A 27,018-nucleotide genomic window follows, 5' to 3' on the forward strand; every position below is an offset into this window, starting at 1 on the left:
AAAAACTTTCAATAAAAGTTGGATCTGGGAGAATCGCTTCCAATTTTACCAGCGAACTCTACGCAATAATTAAAGCACTAGAAGCCTACTTAAATCTATCATCATCTCAACAATCTGAAGGAATTATAATTTACAGTGACTCAAGATCAGCTATGGAGGCAATCAAAAATGGCAATACCAAGCTCACACAAGACATCCATAAACTCTTAAATCATCTAAAGTGTTTAGGTAAAAGTTGCATTCTACAATGGATTCCTGCTCATGTAGGCATTGATCACAACGAAGCAGCTGATAAATTAGCAAAAGAGGCCAGAGAACTCAACCAAGAAACTCATATGATAACTCTTGCTGATGCCAATGCACTAGCAAAAGCTAAACTAATTCCATTGAAATCAGTGATACAACATCAAATTCCCGAGATCAATGCTGACAGAAGGACCTCCACCACGATAGCAAGACTACGAACAGGACATTATAGAGGAATGAAGATCAATACAGATGATACGAGAACATATAGAAACTGCAACAACTGCCCCAATACTGAACTGACACCCACTCACATCTTTACCTGTCCAGCAATTACAGCAGCCTTGCAAGAAATAGATCCTAATCCTGAACAACAGCTCTATACAAACAAAATCACAGACATAGCCAAAGCAGTACAAAGAGCGCACGGAAACATCTAAGACTCTTCAAAGGACAAGACAACAACAACAACAGAAAAATCAATCCAGCTTCATATTAAAGAACAGCTCAGAGATACCACCTATCCCTGGCCATGGCCTTATCCAGTCATGTGCTTAATTCTTCTAATCCCAATGACCATCAGTCCAATATACACTCAGTAAACTGAGATAGATCCAAAATCATTTATAAGTGCTATGATGAATAGCACTTATAAATGATTTTGAATTTCTGATCAGTTCTGGAAATGATCAGAAATGCACTAAATCCTGTTCACCTCAATGTCAACCTCAGCCATAACCTGATATATTATTGTTACTCCTCTGCAGTCTTGAGACCCCCTCCTTGTGCACGAGAACAACGTAGCTAGTCTATGAATTCATGCTAATGTGAGCAACTGATTAATAATTTAGAACTTTGGTGATGTACCAAAGTAATGTTTTTTTTATGTATTTCTTTTTTTCTTCTATGTATTATGCACCAGATGAAGTCTTCTAGAAAGACAATACTAGTAGGGCTTTAAATATAAATTAGTTATGTTCTATTTTAACATTTGGCACTAGTTCCTATATATCCTCAACTTTGACGCCATAATTCCTTCTTTGGAACTTGCACTAGTTGCATTCCTCACCTGCGGCTATCGTCAGTGAAGGATTACCTGCCATGGCAACCGCACATTCCTGTACCACTACTGACACAGAAATGCAAGGACCCCCCCACGACTTCGGACCCGGAAGGAAGAGTAAAGTTCACGGGAGCTACAGACACAGAAAACAGGTCAGTCAATTCCAAATCGTACAGTAATGTTGTATCCAACGGAAATATCCTATTGTCCTCCAAAACACCGATTTCAGAAAACATGAAAGCCACATCAGCCAGCAGTAAACTGATTAATGCAAAAAATAACTACCACTGTTAGCAACGTCATTTCCCAAGAAATGGAATTGTTATCTTCACAACACCAAAGAAAACATTGCACTAGAAGAGTATCTGACAGCTATCGCCAAAACTGTACCTGCAAAACATATCACTGACGCTTCCCGTGCAGGTATATTTCAGTCATATCTCATGGGCACAAACGGTACTGCAAAAAGGTGTCGATATCGGCGATTATCACTTCGAAGCAGTCCCAAAGCACTGGCCCCGACAAAAGTAACTGTATCAAATTTCCCCTTGAAATTCCCCATCAACTCATTAGATTCATGTTATCAAGATACGGTTCTGTCACAGGAAAAATACGCAAATTGTTGGCAGCCACGAAAAAGCCCGAATTCGCCCATGTTAAAAGCTTTTGAAGACAGGCATTAATGCACTGTCCAAACAATGACGCACTACACGACCTCTCCAAATTAATCAACACAGACATAAATGGAATAACCTACACTTTCTACTTATCTTTCTCATACAGTGCTTCTTTTGTCTTGAAGAGGGTCACATTAGGAAACTTTGTCCTTATATTACCAAGGATTCATCATCAAAAAAAAAACTTCAGCCCAGAATAGGAAACCAGTTGAACAGAACATCGTATGGGAAGAAAATTCAAGCATAGGAAAAAGTAAATAAAAAATTCTCTTCCAATCACGAATTTCAGAACCAAGAAAATTCTGAACTGGAAAAGACGAGGTTCAGACTAATGAGATCCAAAGCTCTGATAATGAAGTCTCACAGCACAAACAGCATGAAAACACAGATCCTCCCAACAGAGATGACTTGGATGAACAAATTAAAAGCAACCCCCGGACACAACAACCAGAATCACCAACCCAGCCTCCCACTAATTCAAAACCTCATCCGATAGAAGAAACTACCCAAAATGGCCTTACATCACCTGCAGCCAGCCAAGGAGAGAGAGTTCCCAGACGATGATGAAACTGTACTCCCACATGACTTAGAAGAGGAAGAAGCTGAGGAGGGGGGGGGTGGAACTTCCCCACACTGAGGGTCCCCTAACCATGAAGCAGCTGTCATCCTTCATGGAGAAAGTGCAATGCTCTCCTCACAAACTAACTATAGCCCTTAAATACACCACCAGAATCCCAGAACTAATATCTGAACTTCAGGATCTACACTCAAAATTAAAATGTAAAATGGGCAGAGCAGAGGTTAACAGGAGTCAGCGAATCTACTACCTGATTAATGGGCTACAAACACAATACCAGGACCAATATTAGATTCAACCTACAATTAAACTTTCATAAACAATGTCTTTGAGCCTTTTTTCTCTCAATGCAAAAGGATGTGCCTCTGCTTTACGCAACAGAATAGTCCTGGATCCAGTACAAAAACATCATATAGACCTATTACTTCTGCAGGAAACAAATATAAACTCCTCCAAATTATCTAGAAGATGGGCAGAGTGACCTTATGACCTACATCACTCTGCAACCCAACAACATCATGGAGCAGGAGTTAGCTCAGGTGTACGTCATCAATCTCTCTACAAACTAACAGTGATTGCTGATATACCAGGATATGCCTTGTATGCTCACATAAAAGCACTCAACCATAATACCCTGCATGCGTTCAATGTCTACATACCACAGCAGGATTCTATGGCATCACAAATTTTGGTTTTCATTCAAAATCATCTTTCCAGTATTGACCAAGAACATATCATAATAGTTGGGGACTTTAATTGCACTCTGGACCAAGAAAAAGACAGACTTCAATGTACTGAACATCGTAGCTCATTAATAAACCAACTTCAAACACTGATAAACAATAATGAACTCGTTGATGTCTTTCAGCATCAACATCCAGATAAGAAGTCCTACACATGGAGGTCAGCAATCACAGCAATTAACAGACCTACCAAGCAAGACTGGACAGATACCACATTACTAAACACACTTTCCTCCAGTTAGAAACATCTCACACATTCCTTCCTACATCTCAGATCATTGTTCGTCAAGCTGCAACTTTCATTATCTTTGGAAGCATCCAAATCAGGAAGTGCCTATTGGATCTTCAACAATACCCTCCTGAAAGATCCAGATTACATAAAAAAACACTTAGGCTTTAATAACCAACCTCACTCACTTGAAAGGGGATACGGAACCAATGAAAACATAGTAGCACCACCTAAAATCACAAATAAAATCCTTCACGCCTATCTACAGTCACCAGAAAAATCAACAGAGGAACATTAGAATCCGACAACTTGAACAACTCAAGTATCTCCCAGAAGAAAGCCCTGAATATCATTTTGCCTTCCAAGCCATGCAAAGACAGGCAGAATTATCAGCAAAAGGTGCCCTACTTAGATCGCGACATACACAAATAAATCTTTCAGATGCCCCGCACAAAATATTTTTTTCTCTTTGGAAAAAAAAATGCCAGGCAGCAAACTCCATCTCTGCTATCAGACTTCAAGATGACAGCATCACAGAAGATCCAAGTAAATCACCTCTGAAATCCTACAATACTACAAGAATGCATACAGCACTACAGGAACATCCCATCATGCCATTCACGAAATACTAAAAGAAACAAAAAAAAATCTCTGCAACAGATCGGAACCACTTAGAAAACAAAATCACACTAGATGAACTGAACACTGCATGCATATCTTTGCCTAAGAACAGATCCCCTGGCCTTGATGGTCTGACGTCAGAGTTTTTCCAAGTCTTCTGGAATCAACTCGGACCACTTCTCCTCAAAACACTGCAAGAAGCCTACCTCAATAGGTTCCCACAATCCATCACGACCTCAGTAGCACAACTGATACCAAAGAAGGGAGACCACGCGGATATCCAAAACCGGCATCCAATCTCCTTAATTAATACCGACTGCAAAATCATTTGCAAAGTTATAGCAAACTGAATAAAGCCAATGCTGCTTGAAGTTATTGGCCAACATCAAATGTACTCTGTCCCAGGAAGATCAATACATGATAACCTCGACTTAATAAGAGATCTCATTCACACAGCAAACAGCCAACATGAAAACCTACCACTAGTCAGCCTTGATCAGGAGAAGGCTTTCGACAGGATAGAGCACGAGTACCTTTATAAAGTACTAAAGGCATTTGGCTATGGTCCTCTCATCATTGAAACAGTGCAATTGCTTTACAGAGATGCACACTTCTGTTTAAAAATCATCAACAGGCTCACTCGCACTTTGTCATACTCTCGAGGGATCAAGCAAGAATGTCCTCTCTCTGGCAGTTATACACACTGGCCATAGAACCCTTCTTAAAAAGAGTACACGACACCATCATCTCCAAACGAACCAGCATAATAGAGCCACATCAAAAAAAACCCTATCAGCATATGCTGATGACGTCACTGTAATAGTCCGAAATGAAGAAGAAACGACAGTAACACTGGAAGCACATACTATATGCACAAGCCTCAGGGGCCAAATTAAATTGTGCAAAAATCACTGGTTTGTGGTCAGGCAGATGGAAGGCTAGAAATGATTCTCCAATCGAATGTACCTGGTCAAGCGAAGGACAAAGATACTTAGATGTGCACCTTGACAACACCAAAATATATAACACTGAACTGGAGACAGCTGCACAATAGTTTTAAACAGGTGCTAGGTAAATGGAACAGCATTCATTCCATGTCTTCACTTAGAGGAAGAGTACTAATAGTTAACCAGGTGGTTGCAAGTGTGTGTTATGGCATACCCTCAAAGTACTCACACCTCCTGAAGAATTTCTCCACCACATTCAAAAGGCAATCAAATGTTTCCTCTGGAACAAAACTCACTGGACAACATACCCTCAACTCTGCAAGCCACTCAGTAAGGGAGGTCAAGGCCTGATTTCCCTTGAAAACAAGATTAGATCCTTAAGGATAATCCTCCTCCTAAAGGCACTTCAATGCAATCACACTTATGTAACCACCTTCAATTATATCACGAAATCATCCACCAGAGGACTTACATTTTTCACAATCCTCCAAATGGCCAGTCCTGCACCATCTCCTCCTAAACTACCTCATTTTTACAGAGATGCTCTACAGCAGTGGAAAAACACAGAACTTCATCACACACTGACAGGATCAACAGAGTCAGCTGTACTTACAGAACCACTATTTTCGAACAGAAACATAACAAGTCTCACAACTGGCCAGCCCTTTCTTTTCTCTACATGGAACTGGGCAAGAATAAGAGTCATAGGGGACATCCTAACCCAGACCCTAAAGTGGAAAACATTCACAAGCCTACCAATGAAGAACCCAAAAACTGAAAAGCAATATCAACAGATGCAAGCTGCTATTATAAAAGCCTATCCAGATATCCCCACCTCCAGAAATCCGTATTCCTTCTAAAAACTGCTCGAGGCCGATATTTCATCGTATACAATCTGAAGCCTCACTTCCAATTCTTCCCTCCAACTACAAGAAAATATACCACTTCCTCATGTCAGTGTCTCCAGCCTCGCCCTTCATATATTCATCCATAACCCTCTCGTCTCTAAGTCTGTATATGCCACTCAGTTTTCAGTGGGATCTTCCATATAAATCAAAGTGTGCCAAACCAGATTTCGACATACAGTGGAGACTATGGCATAACATTTTGCCAACTCCTTCTAAGCTCCACAAATTTCAGCTAAGAGAAACAGATCTGTGTCTATTCTGTGACGTTTCAGGTACCTTGGCACACACATATCTAACCTGTCCTGTGTCCTATGTCCTGAATACTACCTCTAGCACATGTAACTATGCACACAGCCAAGAATACTGGAATTTAGTCCACACAGAATATGCAATTTCCTCTTCATCTGCGCTAAGGCTGTCATCTATAGCTTCTACCTAAAACACACACAAGAAATAACCATCATCCGTCCATCACTGAAACTGCACAAACCCTCATTTATATCCTCCGTCGGAAACTAAAAAGCAGCTTTCACTGGAACTTGAGTACTACAAAGAAACAAGAACTGTCGTGAAATTCATAGAGGTGTGGAATCCAACTGGTATCCCTCTTCTGGATTGACGACGATAATACGCTTCACCTGAATGATAACTAAGACTGAAACTGAACTGTAATGTTGAATTCATTTATTGCATTCTCTGTTGTATAGCCAAAAGGAAAATTTTTCTTTCTCTGTAATATATATACTTATAATATGTAAATAGTCCTTGTTATCTATCATCTAATGCAGGGGGTTCTCAACCTTTTCCAGTGGCATACCACTATATTTAATTCAAGATATTAGATGCACCAGTAAGGCAGTGGCTCACGTACCATAGGTTGAGAATCCCTGATCTAATGTATATTTTAACAAGTTAAATAAAAAAAATCAATCAATCTATCTCTCTCTCTCTCTCTCTATATATATATATATATATATATATATATATAGAGAGAGAGAGAGAGAGAGAGAGAGAATTGATCTTTAAATATTAATTCAAAATAAACAGAATGAAGTTGCCAAACAAGTCATTCCTCCACACACAAACACAAAAAAAAGCACACACACACACACATACATATATATAAAACATAAAATAAAGGAATAATGAAAACTCACCTCTAATTCATATGGAAATGGCAGATTTGGCATATTCAGTTCTCTCTCAAGATATTCACGCAATACATTAAGTCGTATGAAAATAAATTCTGTTTCTGTGTCAATGGCTTTTTCCATTTCATCATGCTATAATCCAAAAATATTTAATTTCATAAACATTTGTATTAAATGCTTAAAAGGCTCAATATTTCTTTATGAGCATTATTATTCACTGGTGCCCAAAACCTAATATGAAAAAAATTTGACTACAGTCAAATGTAGATATAAATTTATTGCCAGCATGCGAATATTTTATATTGCACAAAAAATGTGTTATAAATTTCATATAAATTAAATTGTAATACATTTTTGGCAACATATTGCAATTTAATAGTTCATCGTCATCATCAAATTCCTGCCATGTACCCTCAATGGGTGTACAGGATATGATAGTACTACATAAAAAAATTACATCATTATTAATTACCTATCTACAATTTTCCTCCAAATCAGTCTGTTACTTGTCAAGACTCCAACATTATCAGATCTTATATTTCTATCGTCTAAGGCACTTTGTACCGTATCAATCCACCTAAATCTGGGTCTTCCTCTCAGTCGTTTTGCTAATCTTTTCTAACCCATTCTGTTTAAGTGACCATACCACCTGAGATTAGCTCTGCTAACACATTCCTGGATGCTGACAATGTCAAATTCTTTCCTAATATCCTCGTTTTTAATATGATACTGCCATTGATGCCATCTGTTCACGCCTATAATCTTTCTCAGGACTCTCATATCTGTGGTCTCTAGTCTTTGGTCAAGTGTTTACTTCTGACCCAGCTCTCAGATCCATAAGTTAAAAGTGGTTTGAACACTGTCTTGTATACAGCTAATTTAGTGTTCCGACTAATTTCTCTCTTATTCCATATGAATTTATTCAATTGACTTCCCACCACACCAGCTTTGCTGATTCTGTTGTCTATTTCTATATTTAATTTACCATCTTCAGTAAAAATCGTGCCTAAATAGCTGAAATGTTTTACTTGTTCCACAGGTTCTCCATTCACAACACAGTTGACATTTTCAATGATTCTGCCTATTTTCATTGTCTTTGTCTTTTTATTGCTGACCTTCATACCATATCTATTACAACAGCTATTCAATTTAGTCAGAGAATCTTGCAGACTTGTAGCGGATTTATTTAGAAGTATGACATCATCCACATAAAGCAAAGAGCTGACATTAACATCTCCAATTTTGATATCATGTTTAATACCACTTTCCTTCATAATGTGATCCATATAGATAATGAATAACAGAGGGGATAATGTACATCCTTGTCTCACACCAGATTTAACATTAAACCATCTTCCTATTTCCTTCAATTCTAACTGCTGACTTGCAACTCAAATAAAGACTAAATATTGCTTGATATAATGCCTCATTGCCACCATATAACTGTAGCGTATTGAATAGCTTCTCTCTTGGCACCTTATCATATGTCTTTTCCAGATCTACTAAACTCAAATAGAGATCTTTGTTATATTCCCATGCTTTCTCGACTATTTATCGTAAAGTGAAGATCTGATCCTGACAGCCACTATTTGGCCTGAATCCAGCTTGTTCTTCACCACAATTCTTCTCAACCGTTTCTCAAGTATACTTGCATAGATCTTGCCAGGAACACTCAGCAGGGAAATACCTCTGTAATTCTCACATTCAGTTTTATTTCTCTTTTTATATATTGGTACTATGAGAGCTCTAACTCCAATCATTGGGAATTCGTCCCTCTGTCCAGGCTTTCTGAACTATGCAGTGCAGCCACTGTAACTTATACCACCATACTTCAGCATTTCTGGTCGAATATCATCTACTCCTGCTGCCTTTCCACATTTGAAGCCTTTGATGGCTTTTTCTACTTCAAGTATGTATTCCTGACTGCATGCCTGGTCAGTGTTTTTTTAATAGTTAAGTTATTAATACACAGCGCTTACTGAAAACTATTGGCTATGCGCTTCGCAGCCATATACCTGGGGAAGGAGTGTCTTAAGTTCGATTCCCATCGACGATGTGAGGAGCTCAAGGATCATCTTTCTCAGCCATAGCCAAGTTAGCCGGTCTTGGGCGTGGACAGCAGGGTTTTTCCTAGTTTATCTGGGATTTTTTCATCCCGCAATCAGGCAAACCAGCCTCCATGAACACACAGGCTACAGTCATAGGATATAGCACTTAATCCTATTAGAAGGGCTCAACCAGTCCTAGGGGATGGTCGAAGGATGTAGGGAACCCCACACGAATAAAATAAAATAAATTGAAAATTATATGGGGTAACATTCCAGTAAGCGTATATTCCATCCCAAACTGCGATGCAGCTCTCTCAACATCATGCCATACTTAGCACCAAGTGATTCAAGGAGTTCTTGAGGCAAACTGGCCCCACTCCTCCTTCAGAGAAAGGATAAGGCCTTGTTTTCTAGACAGGAATTTGGAGAAGCAACGTGTCTCCCTATTGCATCCCAAATGTGTTCTATGGGGGTTGAGATCTGAGGAGCATGCTAGCCACTTGATTTGATCAATATCCTCGGTCTCCAGAAGTATCTCCACTGCTCATGTATGATGTGGTGTGGCACATCATAAAAACCAATTTGCCTATAGCACCACAAAACAACTGAACATGATGTCGAAGAGCTTCACTGCAATATCATTCACCAGTCAGTTCTTTTTTCCTGCACAATGAATGAATATAGCTTGGTGCATCCATTAAGCATAATGCCTCCTCACACCATGACCCCAGCACTGCTATATCTATCCCTTTTAAGAACATTTTTGTGATAGTAAGTAGTACTACTTTCATGCCAGATCAAGTCATTTAGAATTAGAGGAGAGACTATAATGACTTTCATCTGTAAAGTGTACATTAGACCATTGGTGTCTTTTCCAATTTTTATGGATACAACACCACTGAAAATGTGCTCTATGATGAGCTGTGGATAAAAGGTATTTAGACTACAGGCCTCTGGTATAGGTCTACTTGTCGCAGACATCTTGCTACAGTTTATCGAGATATCCGCGTCCCCTGCTTGAATGGAGCTGACCTGCTGCAGTGCATTGATTACATTTTGCAGTAATAACCAAAGATCTGTCTTCATGCTTTTAGATTTTTAGATTTTAGACTTTTAGATCTGTCTTCATATTTAGACTACAGGCCTCTGGACATATAGGTCTACTTGTCGCAGACATCTTGCTACAGTTTATCGAGATATCCACGTCCCCTGCTTGAATGGAGCTGACCTGCTGCAGTGCATTGATTACGTTTTGCAGTAATAACCAAAGATCTGTCTTCATGCTTCGACGGTAGAGCGAGGACAACCTCAGCAAACATCTGAAACACATTCCATTGGTTTGAAATGCTGCCCAGAGCCTAGATACAATGCTATATAAGATTCCAAACTCTATGACATATCAGTATATTCTGTGGACTTCTTGAAGCTTCCCCACGTTAAATCATCTAGATCAGGCGTGGCCAACTTCATTCTATATGAGGGCCAATATATGATGAGTGGTAGCATCACAGGCCGCACACTTTTAAACAGAACTTAAATAAAAATAAACTCTGCATTTTTTCAAGGCAATAGTTATATGTATTGAATTACTATATTTGTTAAATCATTTTACTACTGGAAGAACAATATAAAATACTTGACTGATTTAAATATAAGTTGTTAAATTAAATTTAATTACATATTCCTGGTTTTTTTACATGTATCACAACTTAATGAGAACACTGTGGGTGTTCATGTGTTGCAACAAGTTCTTCAAAGTCGATTTTCAACGATGATGATGATATTCGTAACTGGTGCTGACTAACTGATGACTACCTGAAAGTAGTCATCAGTTAGCTGACTTCTTTGTGACGATTTAACTGCCCTCATAGTTGAGAAATTGCATTCACATTGTGTATGTGCTTCCAAACACTGATGCAATTCACAAGCTGAAATCACTCAATGTAGGATATTTTCCCCTTGGTACCAGTTTCTAAATGTCGCATTTCATCTCATCTCATCTTCCTTATACCCTCTTTTACCTTGCGGTGTCGAGGGTCCATTGATCATCGGACCTCACTCGTTTTACAGGATAAGGTGGTCAGCCTTATGCCCTGGTGTATCCTATGGCCTGTAGTGTTGAGTTCTCAAGGCCAGTTTGCCTGCTTTGCGGGATGAAAAACCCCAGAATAAACTGGGGAAAAAACCCTGCTGTCCACGCCCAAGACTGGCTAACTTGGCTATGGCTGAGGAAGATCCTTCAGCTCCTCACATCACCGACGGGAATCAAACCTAGGACACTCCTTCCCCAGGCATATGGTTGCGAAGCGCATAGCCACTAGGCCAACCGTGCGGACTGTCGCATTTCATTGAGTTGTTAAATAATGTCAGCTGTGGCCGCATGTCACTGAAGTCAGAAAATCGCTTACTGAATTGAGTCCCTGTAACTTCACGTTGAGTTCATTCGTGTGGTGTGTGTGATGTCTGTTAGAAAGGCGAGTATGCTGAGGATCACATAGTTTTATGATTAGTTCTTTGTTTGTCTTCGCATGTCCCTCTAAAAACTTTTATTTCCTTTCTCAAAGCAAAAAACCATTTCAAATAGCTCCCTTTGCTTAGCCAAATGTACTTCTGTGTACAACAACACTAAAACATCATATTCTGCCTCCATTTCTGTTAGAAAAGAAAGAAATTTGAGGTGTGTCAAGACGCCCTTAATTAGATTCACACACTTCACTACAGTTTTCATAACATCCTCTATCTCCAGAATTTTACCACACAGAGCCTCCTGATGTATAATGCAGTGCAATACAGGGCAATTGAATCCAGCTTTCCTTAGTAAGCGAACTAAGCCTGTTTGAGTACCACACATTGATTTGGCACCATCTGTTACAATAGCTTGAGATTGTTCACCAGTACCATTTACAACCTTCTTAACTGCATCATAAATGTCTTGACCTTTGGCTGTGTTATGCAATGACTCTAATACTAGTAGCTCTTCATTAATAACAAAGTCTTTGGAAACAGTTCGAATGAAAATTAAATGTTGAGCTGTATCTGTTATGTCAGTTGATTCATCCAGAGCCAATGAGAAGTAAGCTGAATCTGTAATAACACTTTTTAATTTATTTAATATGTGAAAACATATTAAATAAATTAAAAAGCGAATGTGAGCGAATGTCAATGAGCTCCCATCTTAGAAATTTTATCTATGCTGATGACCTTGCCATAGCTACTCAATCAAAAATTTTCAAGTCCATTAAAACTACTCTATCACTTGCCTTAAATAGTCTAACCACATATTATAGCAGTAAACAATTAAAACCAAACCCCTTGAAAACCCAGACTGGGAACCAACAGGAAGATACAGATTTCTTGGTAAGGCTCTAATATAGAACATTCCTGGAACCCAATCTACCTCAGTGTGACTCTCGATTGCATCCTTTCATATAAAACACGCATATAAAAAACAAACATAAAAGTTAATGCAAGAAACAATATACCAAGAAAGCTTACTTCCTCCAAATGTAGTGCAGACCCTAGCACACCGAGATCTTCTGCCTTGGCCCTTTGCTATTCTTCTGCTGAATGTGCCTGCCCTGTTCGGGCCAGATCCTGCCATGCTGAAAAACTTGACCCAGCATGTAATGAAAGGTGCCACTTCATTACAGGATGGTTGAAACTAACACCACTAAGAGACCTGTATACGTTGACTGGTACTGCACCACCTTCAATTCGAAGATCTGCATTCTCAGCTGATGAAAGAAGCAGACAAATGAATGATGAGCATCACTCACTATTTGGCCAAACTACAGTGCCCCAAAGACTAAGATCCCGACATAGCTTCCTAGCAACCGTTGAACCACCTAAAAACATCTTCCTTCCAGAGACAAGACTTCAACAATAGTTTGCACCTGAGAATAATACTGATATTCCAACAGCAGAACATCTTCCCTGTGCTGCCAATACTTGGAAATGCCTCAACTGACTACGAACAACAGGATGCTGCAAACAAAACCTCATCAAATGGGGCTACCTTACTAGATAACTATGAGTGTGGAACAACCTAGTCAATGGAACACCTTTCTTGCCCCCTTCTTCAATCACCTTGCACAAAAGAGAATCTTATATCCTGCACAGAAAGAGCAGTTGATTATGCAGTCAAGATTCTGGAGGAACAGCTCACCATATTTATTGTGTATAAAATATGTATAGTTTCTTTTTCCTTCATATTTTACTTATTATTCCCTGTATAATTTACCTACTAAATTTTAGTTGTTCTCATTTGTAATGTATCCTAATTTGTTATAAATAATGTTGTACCAATTACTTCCTACTGTACTGCTTGTGTTTGGATATGAAATAAATAACAGATACTCAGGCCATTTCTTTAATGTCATAAAAAGAAATCCAACTTTGGTGCAAATTGCATTATATTTGTCAGAGTTATTTCCATGATCAACTAATGAAATATATATATCGTACAGTTATAGGATGACCTGTGGTCAGAAAATTTATTATACATATAAATTAATGGAAACACTGTATTAAAAAAAAAAAAAAAAAACTATGAAATACAGAGTCCGTCAAAAAAAATGTATACACACTTCAGCAAAAGAAAAACCTGTATAAAAAGACATCAAGGGATGAATACAAGTTACCTCTGACTTCTACAATTACACGAGGTGATCAAAGTGGTTACCATTAGCATCCAGACTTATTATTATGGCAAACTACTGCTTGGGGTGACATTGGCCAAAGCGTCCAGCAGGATTGCTATGCATGCCATTTCAATTTCTTTTTGAAGGGTCACCAGTGTAGCTGGTTTTTTATGATACACTAAATCAGTGGTGCACTCAGGATTTAATCTTGTGGGGGGGGGACTGAGCATCTGCGGTGATCGCCAATACATGATATCCGTGATCTCCTCTGGCCCAGCTCGGGCAAACGAAGTAGTGCCTGAGCACTACTACTTCATTCACAGCGGCCAGGATTCCAGAACGCTATAGGGTATTCCTACCTTATGTGACTGCTAATTCATAAGTAGCATAGAAATAGAAGACACAACACAACATAAATTTAAAAAAAAAATGAATTTTAATTATGGAAAGATTTTTAGAAATTTTTCTAGTGTTTTTCCCTTTTTCTTTTGGAGGGGGCCAGGATCCCTTGGCCCCCTCCCTGGGTGTGCCAATGAACTACATCCTTTAGAGTCCTCCATAGGTAGAAGTCCAAGGGTGTTAAAATCAGGAGAATGTGAGGGTCTCGGTAGTAGTGTGGTGGTGTGCATTTTGTTGGAAGAGAAATTGATCATTCCTATAAAGTGCATGAATGGCAGGTAAAATGGATGTGCATAGCATGTCTAGGTACACTTGACCAGTAACAGTACCTTCAAAGAAGAATGGTCCTATTAAACCCTTAGATGACAATCCACACCCGGTAAATTGACTGCCTTGTCCACATGGACGCCTGGATTTTCTGGAGCCCAGTAAACCCAATTATGCCAATTCACTGTTCCATTAAGCTTAAATTGTGCTTCATCAGTCCAAACCATCTTCCTCACAAACTCTTCATCCTTATCTACCATGTGTTGAAACAACTCACAATACTGCATTCTTCGATCAGGATCATTTTCATTCATTGCATGTAATAATCTTGGGATGTAAACTTTCCATTTAGCTGCTTTAAGTGCACTGCTAACTCCTGTCTGACATGCACATTGTGTGGTAGACTTCTGTGACAGCGTGTAAACTGTTTCAACACTGTAGCCGAGGAAGCAGGACTTGTTGCTGTGCGAGTCCTCCTGGATCTTACCTTCTGCACATCACGCATGGTAACATGGGTCTCAACCTTATCACGAATACATGCAATTGTCGGGCATGTTGGAGGCTGTCCTGCAAACTCATGCCTCCATTGTCGTTGGACTTCAACAACATTCTCAAATTTGAAATACCACTTTAAAATGGTCTTGTGTTCCTCAAACGACAATTGTGCCTTTTGTTTGACTGTCCTACCGGTCACTGGTATTCATGTTAATGCTGGTATTCATGTGAGTAACGACATCTTTTGAGAGAACCTCATACTACACATTGCTACCATAATTCGATCCAACTTCAAAAAAAAAGTCCATAGATGACATCTGTTAAAGTGTGTATACATTTTTTTTGATGGACTCTGTAGAGGATTTTGCTGAAACCTATGAACCTGGTGTATGCAATATTGAATTCACTGCTACCACTTCAATGGATGAATAAACTTAGGTGCATGAGGAGTTACTAGAGCTGTTGCATAAGCTGAATAAGAATTTGGCAATAAGGACTGATGGGATATCAGCAGAGATGCTAAAAGTGTTCAGCTGAACAGGTTGGTCCTTTGACTAGACTATATAATTTCAGTCTCATAACAGGGAAGATTCTGCAGGAGTGAAAAAGATGTATGTTAATCTCATTGCACAAGTGTAGTGAAATGACTGATGTATTCAACTGATTACCAATCAGTATCTTTGAAGTGGTGGTGAAGATTTTGTAAAAGTTGGTTAGGAATCACATTCAGAAATGGGTTGACAAAGAATCTCTACTTTGCAATGAAGAGCATAGGTCTATTATAGAAAAGTCATGTTTGAAGAACTCGATCACATTCTATAATAATGTTACCTATGAGTTTGACAAGAGGGATAGATTCTTTCTTTTAAAGTTACACAGTGGTCAGCATCCATAGTGAGGAATTTATGGAGACACAACGGTACAGTGGCTTAGATGATAGAAATATAAGATCTGATAATGTTGGAGTCTTGACAAGTAATAGACTGATTTGGAAGAAAATTGTAGATAGAAAGTTAGTAAGGATTTAAATTTTTCATGTAGTATTATCATATCCTGTACACCCCTTGAGGGTACATGTCAGGAATTTAATGATGATGATCACTTAAACAGAATGAGAAAGGAAAGGTCAGCAAGAAGGTGTCTGATGCCAGGAAAGAATCCCAGAAGAAGAAGACCAAAATATAAGATTTAACAATACTGGATTTTGATATAAAAAACTAATTTGGAGGAAAGTGTCCAAAGATTATGATAAGTTCTCCCTAATGTAATGTCTTGGTTCTCTCTTATTCCGTATAAATTTATTCAACTGACTCTTAACCGATACCAGTTTTGCTACTAGCCAAATTCTATGCATAAAATATCGAAATATTTTGTGCATAGAATTTGCAAGTGAGAAACATGTGCACAGTGGTTTTTACAATGCAAAACCTAAAAATCAATCATTATTAATAAAATGAAACCATACAAAGCTATTTGCTTACCTCTCCCTGTTTCTCTCTAGCTAAGCCAGCACATTCTTTCATTTCATGGCCTTGTAAATAACAAAGAATTTAATAATATAACTATATGGAAAACAATGCAAAACTAAGCAGTCAAAAAAAATGTATAAACCTAAAAGCAAAAAAAAAAAAAAAAAAAGAAGTAAACAACAAGTATAAAACAGCATTACACATTGACGTAAGTACAAATATTTTGTACTGAAAATAGCAGTACATCAGTACAGACAAATCATTGAACAAGAATACAAGGTACTGCATGACACAAATTAGTATTAATAAATAACATTAAAACTATTTTTGATGTTTACAAAAATAGTTTTAATATTTTTAATATTTTAATAGTTTTAATATTTGAGAATAGCGCAAACTTTTGGGGGAAGAGGGAGCGAGAGAGAGAGATTTGTTCCAATTCAAGTTATGCCGATGAAAAGGCCTTCGCTCACAACTTTCAATGAAAAGGCATTCATATTCAAAACTGTTCTAAGGAGAAGATGAGCATCATCCAACAGGATAATGTGGAATGAAATTCAGCATTTAAAGATTAAACAACAATTATGTTGGGCAGTTTACAGTATAGTTTAGCTGTTCGTTTTTTAATGTTATTAATAACCACAGTTAAAATAAACTAAGTTTATTTAGTCTACGGGCATTTGTCAAATTCAAACCATCATTTTCACATTACAAATTCTACTGAAATAAAGCGACTGATAAATTCTAGATTATCAGATCAGATGCACATATTCACAAGAACAAATGATAATTTTCATTCTTGCAAATATTTAAGCCAAAAATTAATAGGCTATCATCAGTGCATCAGTATAATCACACAGAAAAGCTAGAACAAAGAATGTTAATCCTATTTATAGGGCAGAGACACCATATGTGACACCATACAGGTGGTTCAAAATAAAAAAGATTACAATTAAAGCTAAAAAAATTAAAATGATTAGAAATACAAAAATTAACACAATTCAGATAAACAACTGAATTGCACAGTAAATTACAAAAAAAAAAAAAAAAAAAAAAAAAAAAAAAAAAAAAAAAAAAAAAAAACGGGGGGGGGGGGGGGGGGCAGCAAGCTCTTACTTGCCATTTATGAGGATGAGCCTCTCCCAAATCATGGCAATGGATTGGCAGTCATTCCAATTTAAGTATGGGCAATGTAGAAGTGCTTCAACACTATATATATAATTGCTCAAACCCAAACAGGCATACCAGTGTAAAAGGTGAGTATCGAACCATATGGAGGATATGGGAAAGGAGGATGTCCAGGAAGGTTAATTTTCCATCCTTTTCTTTATCAATGGTGAGCTTGATATGTGTGTGTGTGGGTGTAGGCTGTTGATTCAACTTCTGAGTCTGGCTAGACATGTCATCCACGTAGTGTATTCAAAAGGAAGGTTCAGGTTGTATTGAAGAAAATAAGGAATGTTCAAGATACTGTAAAAAGTTAAAGTTGGCAAGTGAAGGTGACAAGGGGCTTCCTATAGCAGTTCCTTTGAGCTGTTTATACAATTGCAATGATATTAATAAACATGCTAATAAACTCTGACTAGAAGTCTCCTCAGTACTACACAGAACTGAGGAGACTATCTCCAGCTGAAAGCAATGCCCTTAAATCGTTGAGATGTAACAGTTCACTATAACCAAAGCAGACAAAATTGTAGTAATTATGAATACTACTGAGTATAAAAGAAAAGTTTCTCTTCTATTACAAATTCAGACCACTTACCACAGGATTACTAAGAACCCTATCAATAGCCAAAATCAACAAACTTAATTCCTTACTCAACAAAGCGATCAGCTGGGATGAAGACAGACACTATAAAAAAAATGTTATTCTGGGAGAAACCCACTGAGACCCATTGCTAATTGCATAGCTGGCCCCCACCTATTGCCTAGCTAAATTCCTAGCTTGTCTTTTAATCTCCATAGAAGCCACACGGGAGCCTCTAAAAATTCATCAGAATTTCTGACAAAAATAAGAAACCTAAGCATTCAGTCTACAGACATGACGGTCAGTTTTTGACATTCAGTCCTTAGCAGTATACCTCTAGATGACACTATCCCACTTTCACCAGAGGAATTCTCTCCAGCCATAGTAGAACTGTTTGACTTTGTCACACACTCAGGCTATTTCATCTGCAGAAATCAATTCTACAAAGGGATCGAAGGAAATGCTATGGAAAGTCCTTTGTCACTGGCACTTTCCAATTTCTACTTAGAGTATCTTGAAGACTCTCTATTCTCTTCAATACAACCTCAACCTTCCTTCTGGCTAGTTAACTGGATGATGTGTTTACCATCTAGCCAGACTCAGAAGCACCTCTACTGACTTTCTTAACCAAAATCAATAGCCTACACCAATGAATTGACTTCATTCATAGAAAAGTTAGAGGATAGAAAATTAGCTTTCCTGGGCATTCTCCTTTTCCATATCCCATCTTGAATACTTACACCATCTCTTGCTATAAGTTTCCCAGGTCACTACATACAACAAGATTCAGCTTATCATCCATCTCAAAAAATAAATAAATAAATAAATAAATAAATAAATAAATAATAAGTCTTCAAATCTATGTTGAATAGTGCATATGTTATCTATTCCAATTCTCAAATTCTCCAACAAGAAATGAGCACTACCCAATGCATCATACTACAGAACACCTCCACCTCAAAAAAGTTAACACATCCTGAACACTTATAAGCCTAACCCCCAAGAACGAAGGCATCTCAGAGATGATTGCAATCCTGAGTAGATATAGTTTAGTCTCTACGTTCTTCCCTATTTATAAAATCCCCTCCTGGTTACCATCAACAAAAGATAAACATCCCTCCCCCCAAAAGTACAAGTAGAGGCACTCACGTTCAGTGTGAGTGCCTCTACTGGAGGCAATAGTAATAGGAGGCAATACCGTGCTCATCTCCATTTATAATGTGATATCATTCAGATAGTTAACTAGATTTTCTTAATTTTTGTATTTCAAATCACTTTAATATTAGTTTTAGCTTTAATTGAAATTCTTATTTTGTAACAAACCATATGGTGGCATTGTGGCACACAGCTCAGCTTTGTAAATACGGTAATGTTCTTTGTTCTAACTTCACCTTGTGATTATGCTGATGCACAGATGATGGCCCATTACTTTCTGGTTGAAATATTTGCATTAATAAAAAATATTTGTTCTTGTGAATACATGTAACTAATAATTTTTTTTTATGCTACAAGTGCCACTAAAAACTGATAAATTAATTTCTTTCTTATCTGGTCATAACCATATGAATGAAGGCATTCAAACTCTAAATAAAAAAATATGAAAATTATGGTGCTGGAGATTTTTGAATCAGCTTCGGTCACTTGGAGTATTCACAGCAGACTAACTGTGGTGAGCTCAATATGTATGAAGTGGCTTTATAGTCAATTTTTATCATTGTGGATTTTTATATAATTTAATAGTAAGAGTGTAATTTCTGTTCTAGTGTCAGGCTAGTTTGAACCTAGGCTACTAATAAAACCCATCATATTAAAACCTTTACTGCATTATAATACAATGTTTGAATTCGGAAGTATAAGTGCCTTTATGAAACTAAGAAAAAAAATTAAAATAATGATTATAAAACCTTTCAAATATTAGAATGTACAGAGACATGTTTAGCAACTTAAATGGTGATATCCACATATTTAGTATCCAGCAAGTATTTACAGCATCTACTGGCGGCCTGCATTTAATTAAAGATTTCAGATGTAATGAATTTTTTATGGCATCGTAAAAAATTCTTCAAAAACTTTTTCAAGAATGTCTAAAGACAGAGGATGTTCGGACAATATTGTAAATTTTTATTATTTTTAATGAAACTGAATTTGAATAAAGTTAACATGTAATTATTAAAACATTTGTTAATATTATTGAAAATATAACTCACCTATTTGACCACAAATATCGCATGGTTTTGGTTGATTAGGTTTAAATTCTTCCCGAATTATGGTAAAGTTAGGTTCATGAGTTGCCAAACCTACATAAGAAAAGAGCTCACAATTCTGAAATTTTGTATGTATACACACAAGATATGAATATAAATGTTCACACAACTATAAAAAGTAAACACTGAATAATTTATTAAAAATATGACCAGTTTTGCCCTAATTACACACACAATATGTGAATATAAATGTTCGTATGACTACGAAAGGCAAACCATGAATAATTTATTAAATATATGACCAGTTTTGTTCTAGTTATGGAGGTCTTCTTCAAGTGTGAAAAATATAAAGGAGCAAACTTACGAACATAGGAAGATTAGTATTGAAATAACAAATACGGTATTCTGTAGGATTTTGCTAATTCAAATTGTGAGCTTTCATTTGCATATCTAGCTGATCATAGCTAGGAAACTTAGCCATATGGATGCAAGAATTTATATTCAGGTGTACACTTAGACTAATCTTTGGATAATCTGAATCATTTTTTTTCAGAATCATTCCAGAGAATTCAACGTCCCTCTGTCATGGCATTATTTCTCTATACTTTGTTGTCACTAGCATGCTTTTTTTTTTTTTAATGTACTCCTGAATGGATTTTTCTGTCTGTCCATAATATAGGGTTGTAGTTACACTACAGGCAATAAACTCCTGGATATTTCAGAAGATTGTATCAAGGTAGCAATTGTAGTTTGATGAAAGGCATAAACACTATTTTAATAAAATAAAATTTATATCATTTATAAAAGCAAGTCCTCACTCCTAATGTTGAATGCTTAATTTTTGAGGCATTCTCACAATGTAATGATGAGTTGGGTTAGTATGGGTTGGCTTTTTGAAGATGAAGATATTTAATTTTCCAGGCTCTTTAATTAGTTTTAAATCCAAGAAAGAAAGTACACAATTAAACTAGTTCACAAATAAATCTTATGTTTGAATGCTGGGTGTTAAGGGGGTCTGGAAAATCAAATGTAATTGCTGTCCATGGCTTCAAATTAAGAAAACATCATGGGCATATTGTCAATGATGTTTTCATTAACAAACTCTTGAACAGTTTGGCTAAGTGTTTGGAAAGATTAGACATATGCAAGTCTATACTTTCAACAATTTTCTTGTAAATTCTAATTCCTTTTCTCAATGTTGAACTTTCTAGCTCAGAGAGAGAGAGAGAGAGAGACAAGATTACAATACACAGAAAATCAACCTGCACTAACAGATATTTAAATACTGTCTCATCATTACTGAACCCAAAAACTAGGGATCATATCAAGGAGCTTGAGCCGCACTCACTAATGATGAAGAAATAATGAAAGAATTGAGATTTCTTTCAGCCACATTTCAGAATGATTATGATAAAAAAACTGTAACCACACTTTTCTGTCTACAAGCATGCAATGAAACTGATAGTGAAGGTTATGTTTCTCTCACATACATCAACTCCATTACAACTAAATTAATGAAAATTGTAAAAAAAAAAATCCAAACCACATTAACAATCCGAACTAAGGTACGATCCTTGCCTCATCCAGTAAAATCAAAGCACAGCCACCTGAAGTACCCAGGTGTAATGTCTGGCGTTACAGACAAAAAAGAAAAATTCATAAAACAGTGTAAAGAGGAGTGGATTAGAGATATTACATGACATCCAGTTTTATCCAATTACGTACTAAATTCTGCAGATCATCTGCTACACACTTAGTAAAATGGGGAACAAAGAGATCTTAACATTAAGAGAAGACTGAGCAGAAGACACTAGAATTCACATAACTGTCTATCTAAATGTAAATCTCAGCTACAATTATCAGATTGTTATAATAAATAAATAAGCATATATTTTCATAAAGAGTCAACATTTTTAGACAATATGAAGCTTTGAAAAGTCAAACTTGATTGCATGACAAAAACTAAAGGAACTCTACCAGAGTGACAATCTTTTGTTTAATGAAAGCTACAATATTATGATAGTAAGATTAAAATTCTTTCAATTCTTTACAACTTTCTCATAATACTCACTGTACTACAAAAATAAGCTACTTATTTTATAAAAAAGTTTTTTTTTTTTCATTATTTTATATAAGGGAGAAGAGTTTAAAGAGAAAGGCTTTGTAGTTTTATTCTGCAGTATAGCAAGAGGTTCATTCCCTCCAATGAATGCAAATATATAACTTACGTAGCAGGAGAAAATGAGAAAGTATTAATACAGGAATAAAGCCTTTAAGGTGCTAAAATATGGGATCTTGGGATTCGCTCACTTCTCAACACTATTTGTTCAAGTGTGAAATTATATGATTTGCATTAGATTTGATGATAGTGACATTAGTTCTTTGTGTTTAGTGTTGATTAATATAGCTGTTGCTTCCTTTCTTTGATCACTATTCCATGTATATACTTATACATGGAATAGCTAGTATTTAAAAGAATCTTATCTGCATCTTCTTTATCACAGAGCACCAACTATGCCATCATTAATTTCCATAATTCCTCTGTTACCGCTTTTCCATTAATATGCTGAAGGTGCATATCTTCAATTCCATTAATATTATTCTACTATGCAAATTTTCACGTTCATCCTGGTTTTTGACAACAAACAGTGAGGACTCATTTAACTGTGTGACCCAAGCTAACATAATGTTCGATTGTGTTGTATCATGTCTGTTGCTTAAGTCAATACTAAACACAGTTTACTTGGCTAGTTTCCAAATTGCTTGCCTGATCAGGTTCATTCAGTATAGAGGTGATGAATATTTAATAACAGGGAAAACTATGAGAAGCCGAGGATAGAAAAACCCTTCACTAGGTCTTATGTACTGCTGTATGATCTTTGCTCTCCTTATAGCAATAAACCCTATCAACAAAAAGCTCTTTTGAAAGACATTTTTCAAAATACATATGCACCTGCTAGATTAATTTTGTCAATCAGCACCTACATAACTCACTTTGGCTGGCTGGATTTTAATGAAGTTTGGTATGTGGGGTATTTAAAAATTTTCCAGAACATATCAATTATTTATTCATATCAGACAATTTGCAGGAAAAAAAAAAAAAAACTTTCCAAAGCAAACATCTCTACTCTGAGAGGAACTCATTTATAAAATTTGGCATTTAGGATCATCGCCAAAATGTGATTCGATTTTGGTTTAAATCAAGTCCACATGCAGGGATAAAATTAAGCAAACCACTCTGAAAGATTTTATCACATATGAGAAGCAACAAGACCTAAACCAGAAAGTTGTGCATGCACATGTATGGGCAAATTTGAGAAATTCTTATAAAAGGAATCATGCAGAATGTAAATATCCTAATATAACACTCACATCTTCACATGATTTGCATTAGATTTGATGATAGTCAAACACAGGAACACATTATTCTTCTAGATAAGTTTTTCAAAGAGATAGAGGTTATATTTATTGAGGAAAACAGCATGAAGAAGACTATTCCAAAGAACAGAAGATGAAAAGCTCATGTGACAAGTTTGGAGCTAAGATATGCATGGATGATAGAGCAGAAATAGTAGTAAAGAAGATATAATGCAAAAACAGAGCAACTATGAGAAACTGGAGAAATTTGTAAAGGCAAGACTCATTTATCAATCAAGCTGACTCCACTTCTTCAAGCATTCTCAGAGGGGCTTTCTGGTGCATCAACACAAATGTGTGTGTGTGTGGGGGGGGGGGGAATATAAAGTGTTAGTTGTGCAAGCATGAAATAGCATTTCAAATAAGAGGACAACTTTAAGCTGAAGAGAATGTGATGTGTTTGTGTCAGAATAAACCAGAAGACTCTCATTCCAGCAAGGATTATTTCAGTTATTTGGAGAACATGAGGCTGCAAAGGTTAATCAGTAGAAAAAGAAATGTGAACAAGGTCGGAAATGTCAAGAGAAAAGTTAACATCAATAGTGCATTTGGAGGGAGAGCTGGTCAAGAAAAGGTATGCTGGAAAGAATGATGAAAATCATCCAGTATTCTGGTAAGTAGCTAAATAATTCATATTAGATCATTACTGACAGCAATAATTCAGCTTCTCTTCAAGCTTCATATGTGAAGTTGGAGAAGGCAGTTTAATTATCTACGCCGAAGTCCCCCAAAAAAGATGATCTCACTGTTTACGTAATTACATTGTATGAAATTAACCATGCCAGTATGGTCATCAGAATTAAGTGGTTTTATTTTTTATTTCGTATGATGATACAACAGTCACAAACCTCTTTTACGGTGAGGCACAGCACCATCTCAATTCTTCCTATTTTTATCCGTGCTCAACTGGCATAGCTGACAAATCAGACCTATGGATGGAGGGACCATCTTAAGTATTCCTGACTGTAATCCATGTGTGTTCATGGGGGCTGGTTTGCCTGTTCTGGGGATGAAAATTCCAAGTTTCAAGGTGAAAAAAAAAACACACCCTACCTCCTCATGAGACCAACTAACTCACCGTTCATCAAAAGAGACCAGATATAGGATCCTCAAGTCACCAACAGGAATCGAATCCAGGTCTTTCCAACCAAAGGGAAAGCAACAAAGTGAGGCAAGAAAACCTTGAACCAAAGCAGATCATACAGAGGAAATCTGAGTGTTCATAATCTCTCATGTAATATCAGAGCTAACAAATGCACCTGCACTATCCTTTCTTATAAAAGGAATCATGCAGAATGTAAATATCCTAATATAACACTCATATACACCACAGGAACAGTTTGTTCTTCTAGAGAGTTTGCTATAGTGAATTTTATTTAGCATAGTATTGGTACAATAAAGGTTTGGTCAGGACTTCTTAGTTTGTAATAATGAGTGAGTTATAGTGGTTGCTATAGTAAGAGTCAACCATAGTTAGAGTTATTTAAGGTGAATGGTAGTTGTAGAAGATACCAACTGTGATTCAGTAAGTAATAACAGATCAGCCTTAGATATATCAACATGGTGGGTGCACATGCTTAGTGTTTAATAGTGAGGCTCCGAACGTTGAAGTGGATATGAAGCAGTTCTGTAGTCTACTGGGAGTTTGATTTAAAAAGCAGACCAGAAATAAACAAAGCAGGCAAATGTAACAGGGATGAGACATGGATGTGACTACTGCACAGAGTATTCACACTCCAATTTAAGAATGGCCTCAGTCATAATAAGCAGTACAGTGTATACTAATATACTATAACTGGATTCCTTCCAGGCACAATTTGATAAAGTAAATAGTAATTTGATAAAGTAAATAGTAGGAGAATTATTTGCCAGCTGGTTGGGAAGCTTCCCAATGCATTTACCATGGTAAAGCAGCTGCCAATCTGAAAAAATTACTTAGTGGTGTACCTTGAAAGGAGGAGGTGCTAGCACTCTAGTTAATTAATTGCAGTGTGTTGAGCATGCCAATCAAAATCATGCTTATAATGCAAGTGCAGGGAAGTGGGGGAAAGGAAACATGGCAACAGCCACTTCATGCCTCCAACAAGCAGGGCAGCAATGTTTCACTAGGTGATGCAAGTCATCTACCACCCAGAGATCCAATTTACATTTTCCCCAACTAGGAAAGATGTGCTTAAGGCAGGAATATTCACTGAAATTATATAAACTAATTACTCAGCTATTTTGCAATGAAATTAACAAAATTTGCTCTTCAATAATTCTATCTGATTTGCAATATTATTTAATTTTCTAGTTGCAAAACAAATTGAAATAATATAAAATTATATGCTATGAATGAAAATAAAATGCCTGGAATACAATACTGATATTGCAAAACACTTTTTTGGATAATTATCACATCTTTTCCAAATAATCATTTTCACTCATATGCTAAAAAATATTGTGAGAATAAGCTCTTCTTTTCTTTTTATTGCAAAATTGCACAATTTGATTATCATGTGTTTTTCAAAGGCATACATACTTCCATGCTGTGGGGATAATAAATACTAGCTGAGTATAAGAAAGCATAAAGATTACTTCCAAGGCACAGTTGGGATGAAGCTATTAGACCAGAACACTTTTTCTGGTATTTAAAATATTAAAAATCTTCTGATATCATTCTATTAACAGAAGAAACAAATAATGCACTGTTTTTTTGGTATAGAAAGAACACCAGTCTAGATTACCTAAGCAAGAGTTGGAATAAACTATGTGAAGTAATCACTTAAGGACTGCAATACACAGGGGTGAAAATTAGGTATACAGCTTTTATTATGGAAAAAAACATGCTGATGATTACAAAGGATCATCCTCTAATAATCCATGAATTAATCTTGGCTGATACGTTTCATACCTAAATGTTGCATCAGAAGACCCAAAGATCTACGGAGGAATGCCTAACTCACTAGGGAGCCCCCCCCCCCTTTTTTTTTGTGGGCTTTGAGTAAATGCAAGAGCAATTAACATTTCATTTTCAGGGGTAGTAATACTGACAGGGCTACCTCTCTTTGGCACATTACAGATGGACCCAGTTTGATCAAATTTATCACATTCTGTAAATTGTTAGCCTACTTGATTGGGCTGTATCAAAATTTTCACCTCATTTTTGTCAAACCTTTTCAGAAATCTGT

General features: G+C 36.7%; 1 protein-coding gene across 1 annotated transcript in view; it reads right to left on the bottom strand.

Annotated features, from left to right (window-relative positions):
• The window catches only part of Rat1 (5'-3' exoribonuclease 2 Rat1), a 365,027-nt gene that overhangs the window by 203,866 nt on the left and 134,143 nt on the right, over positions 1 to 27,018 (bottom strand). The window contains exons 9-11 of the mRNA XM_090399598.1: positions 20,435 to 20,524; positions 16,493 to 16,542; positions 7,169 to 7,294 (exon numbers count right to left, since the gene is read on the bottom strand). Of these exons, the coding sequence (XP_090255724.1) occupies positions 7,169 to 7,294; positions 16,493 to 16,542; positions 20,435 to 20,524 (266 nt within the window). The remainder of the gene's footprint in view (positions 1 to 7,168; positions 7,295 to 16,492; positions 16,543 to 20,434; positions 20,525 to 27,018) is intronic.

Source organism: Typopeltis vanoorti, chromosome 10 (assembly GCF_054136105.1).
Source record: "Typopeltis vanoorti isolate ZY-2024b chromosome 10, IOZ_Tvanoo_1.0, whole genome shotgun sequence".
Lineage (NCBI taxonomy): Eukaryota > Metazoa > Arthropoda > Arachnida > Uropygi > Thelyphonidae > Typopeltis > Typopeltis vanoorti.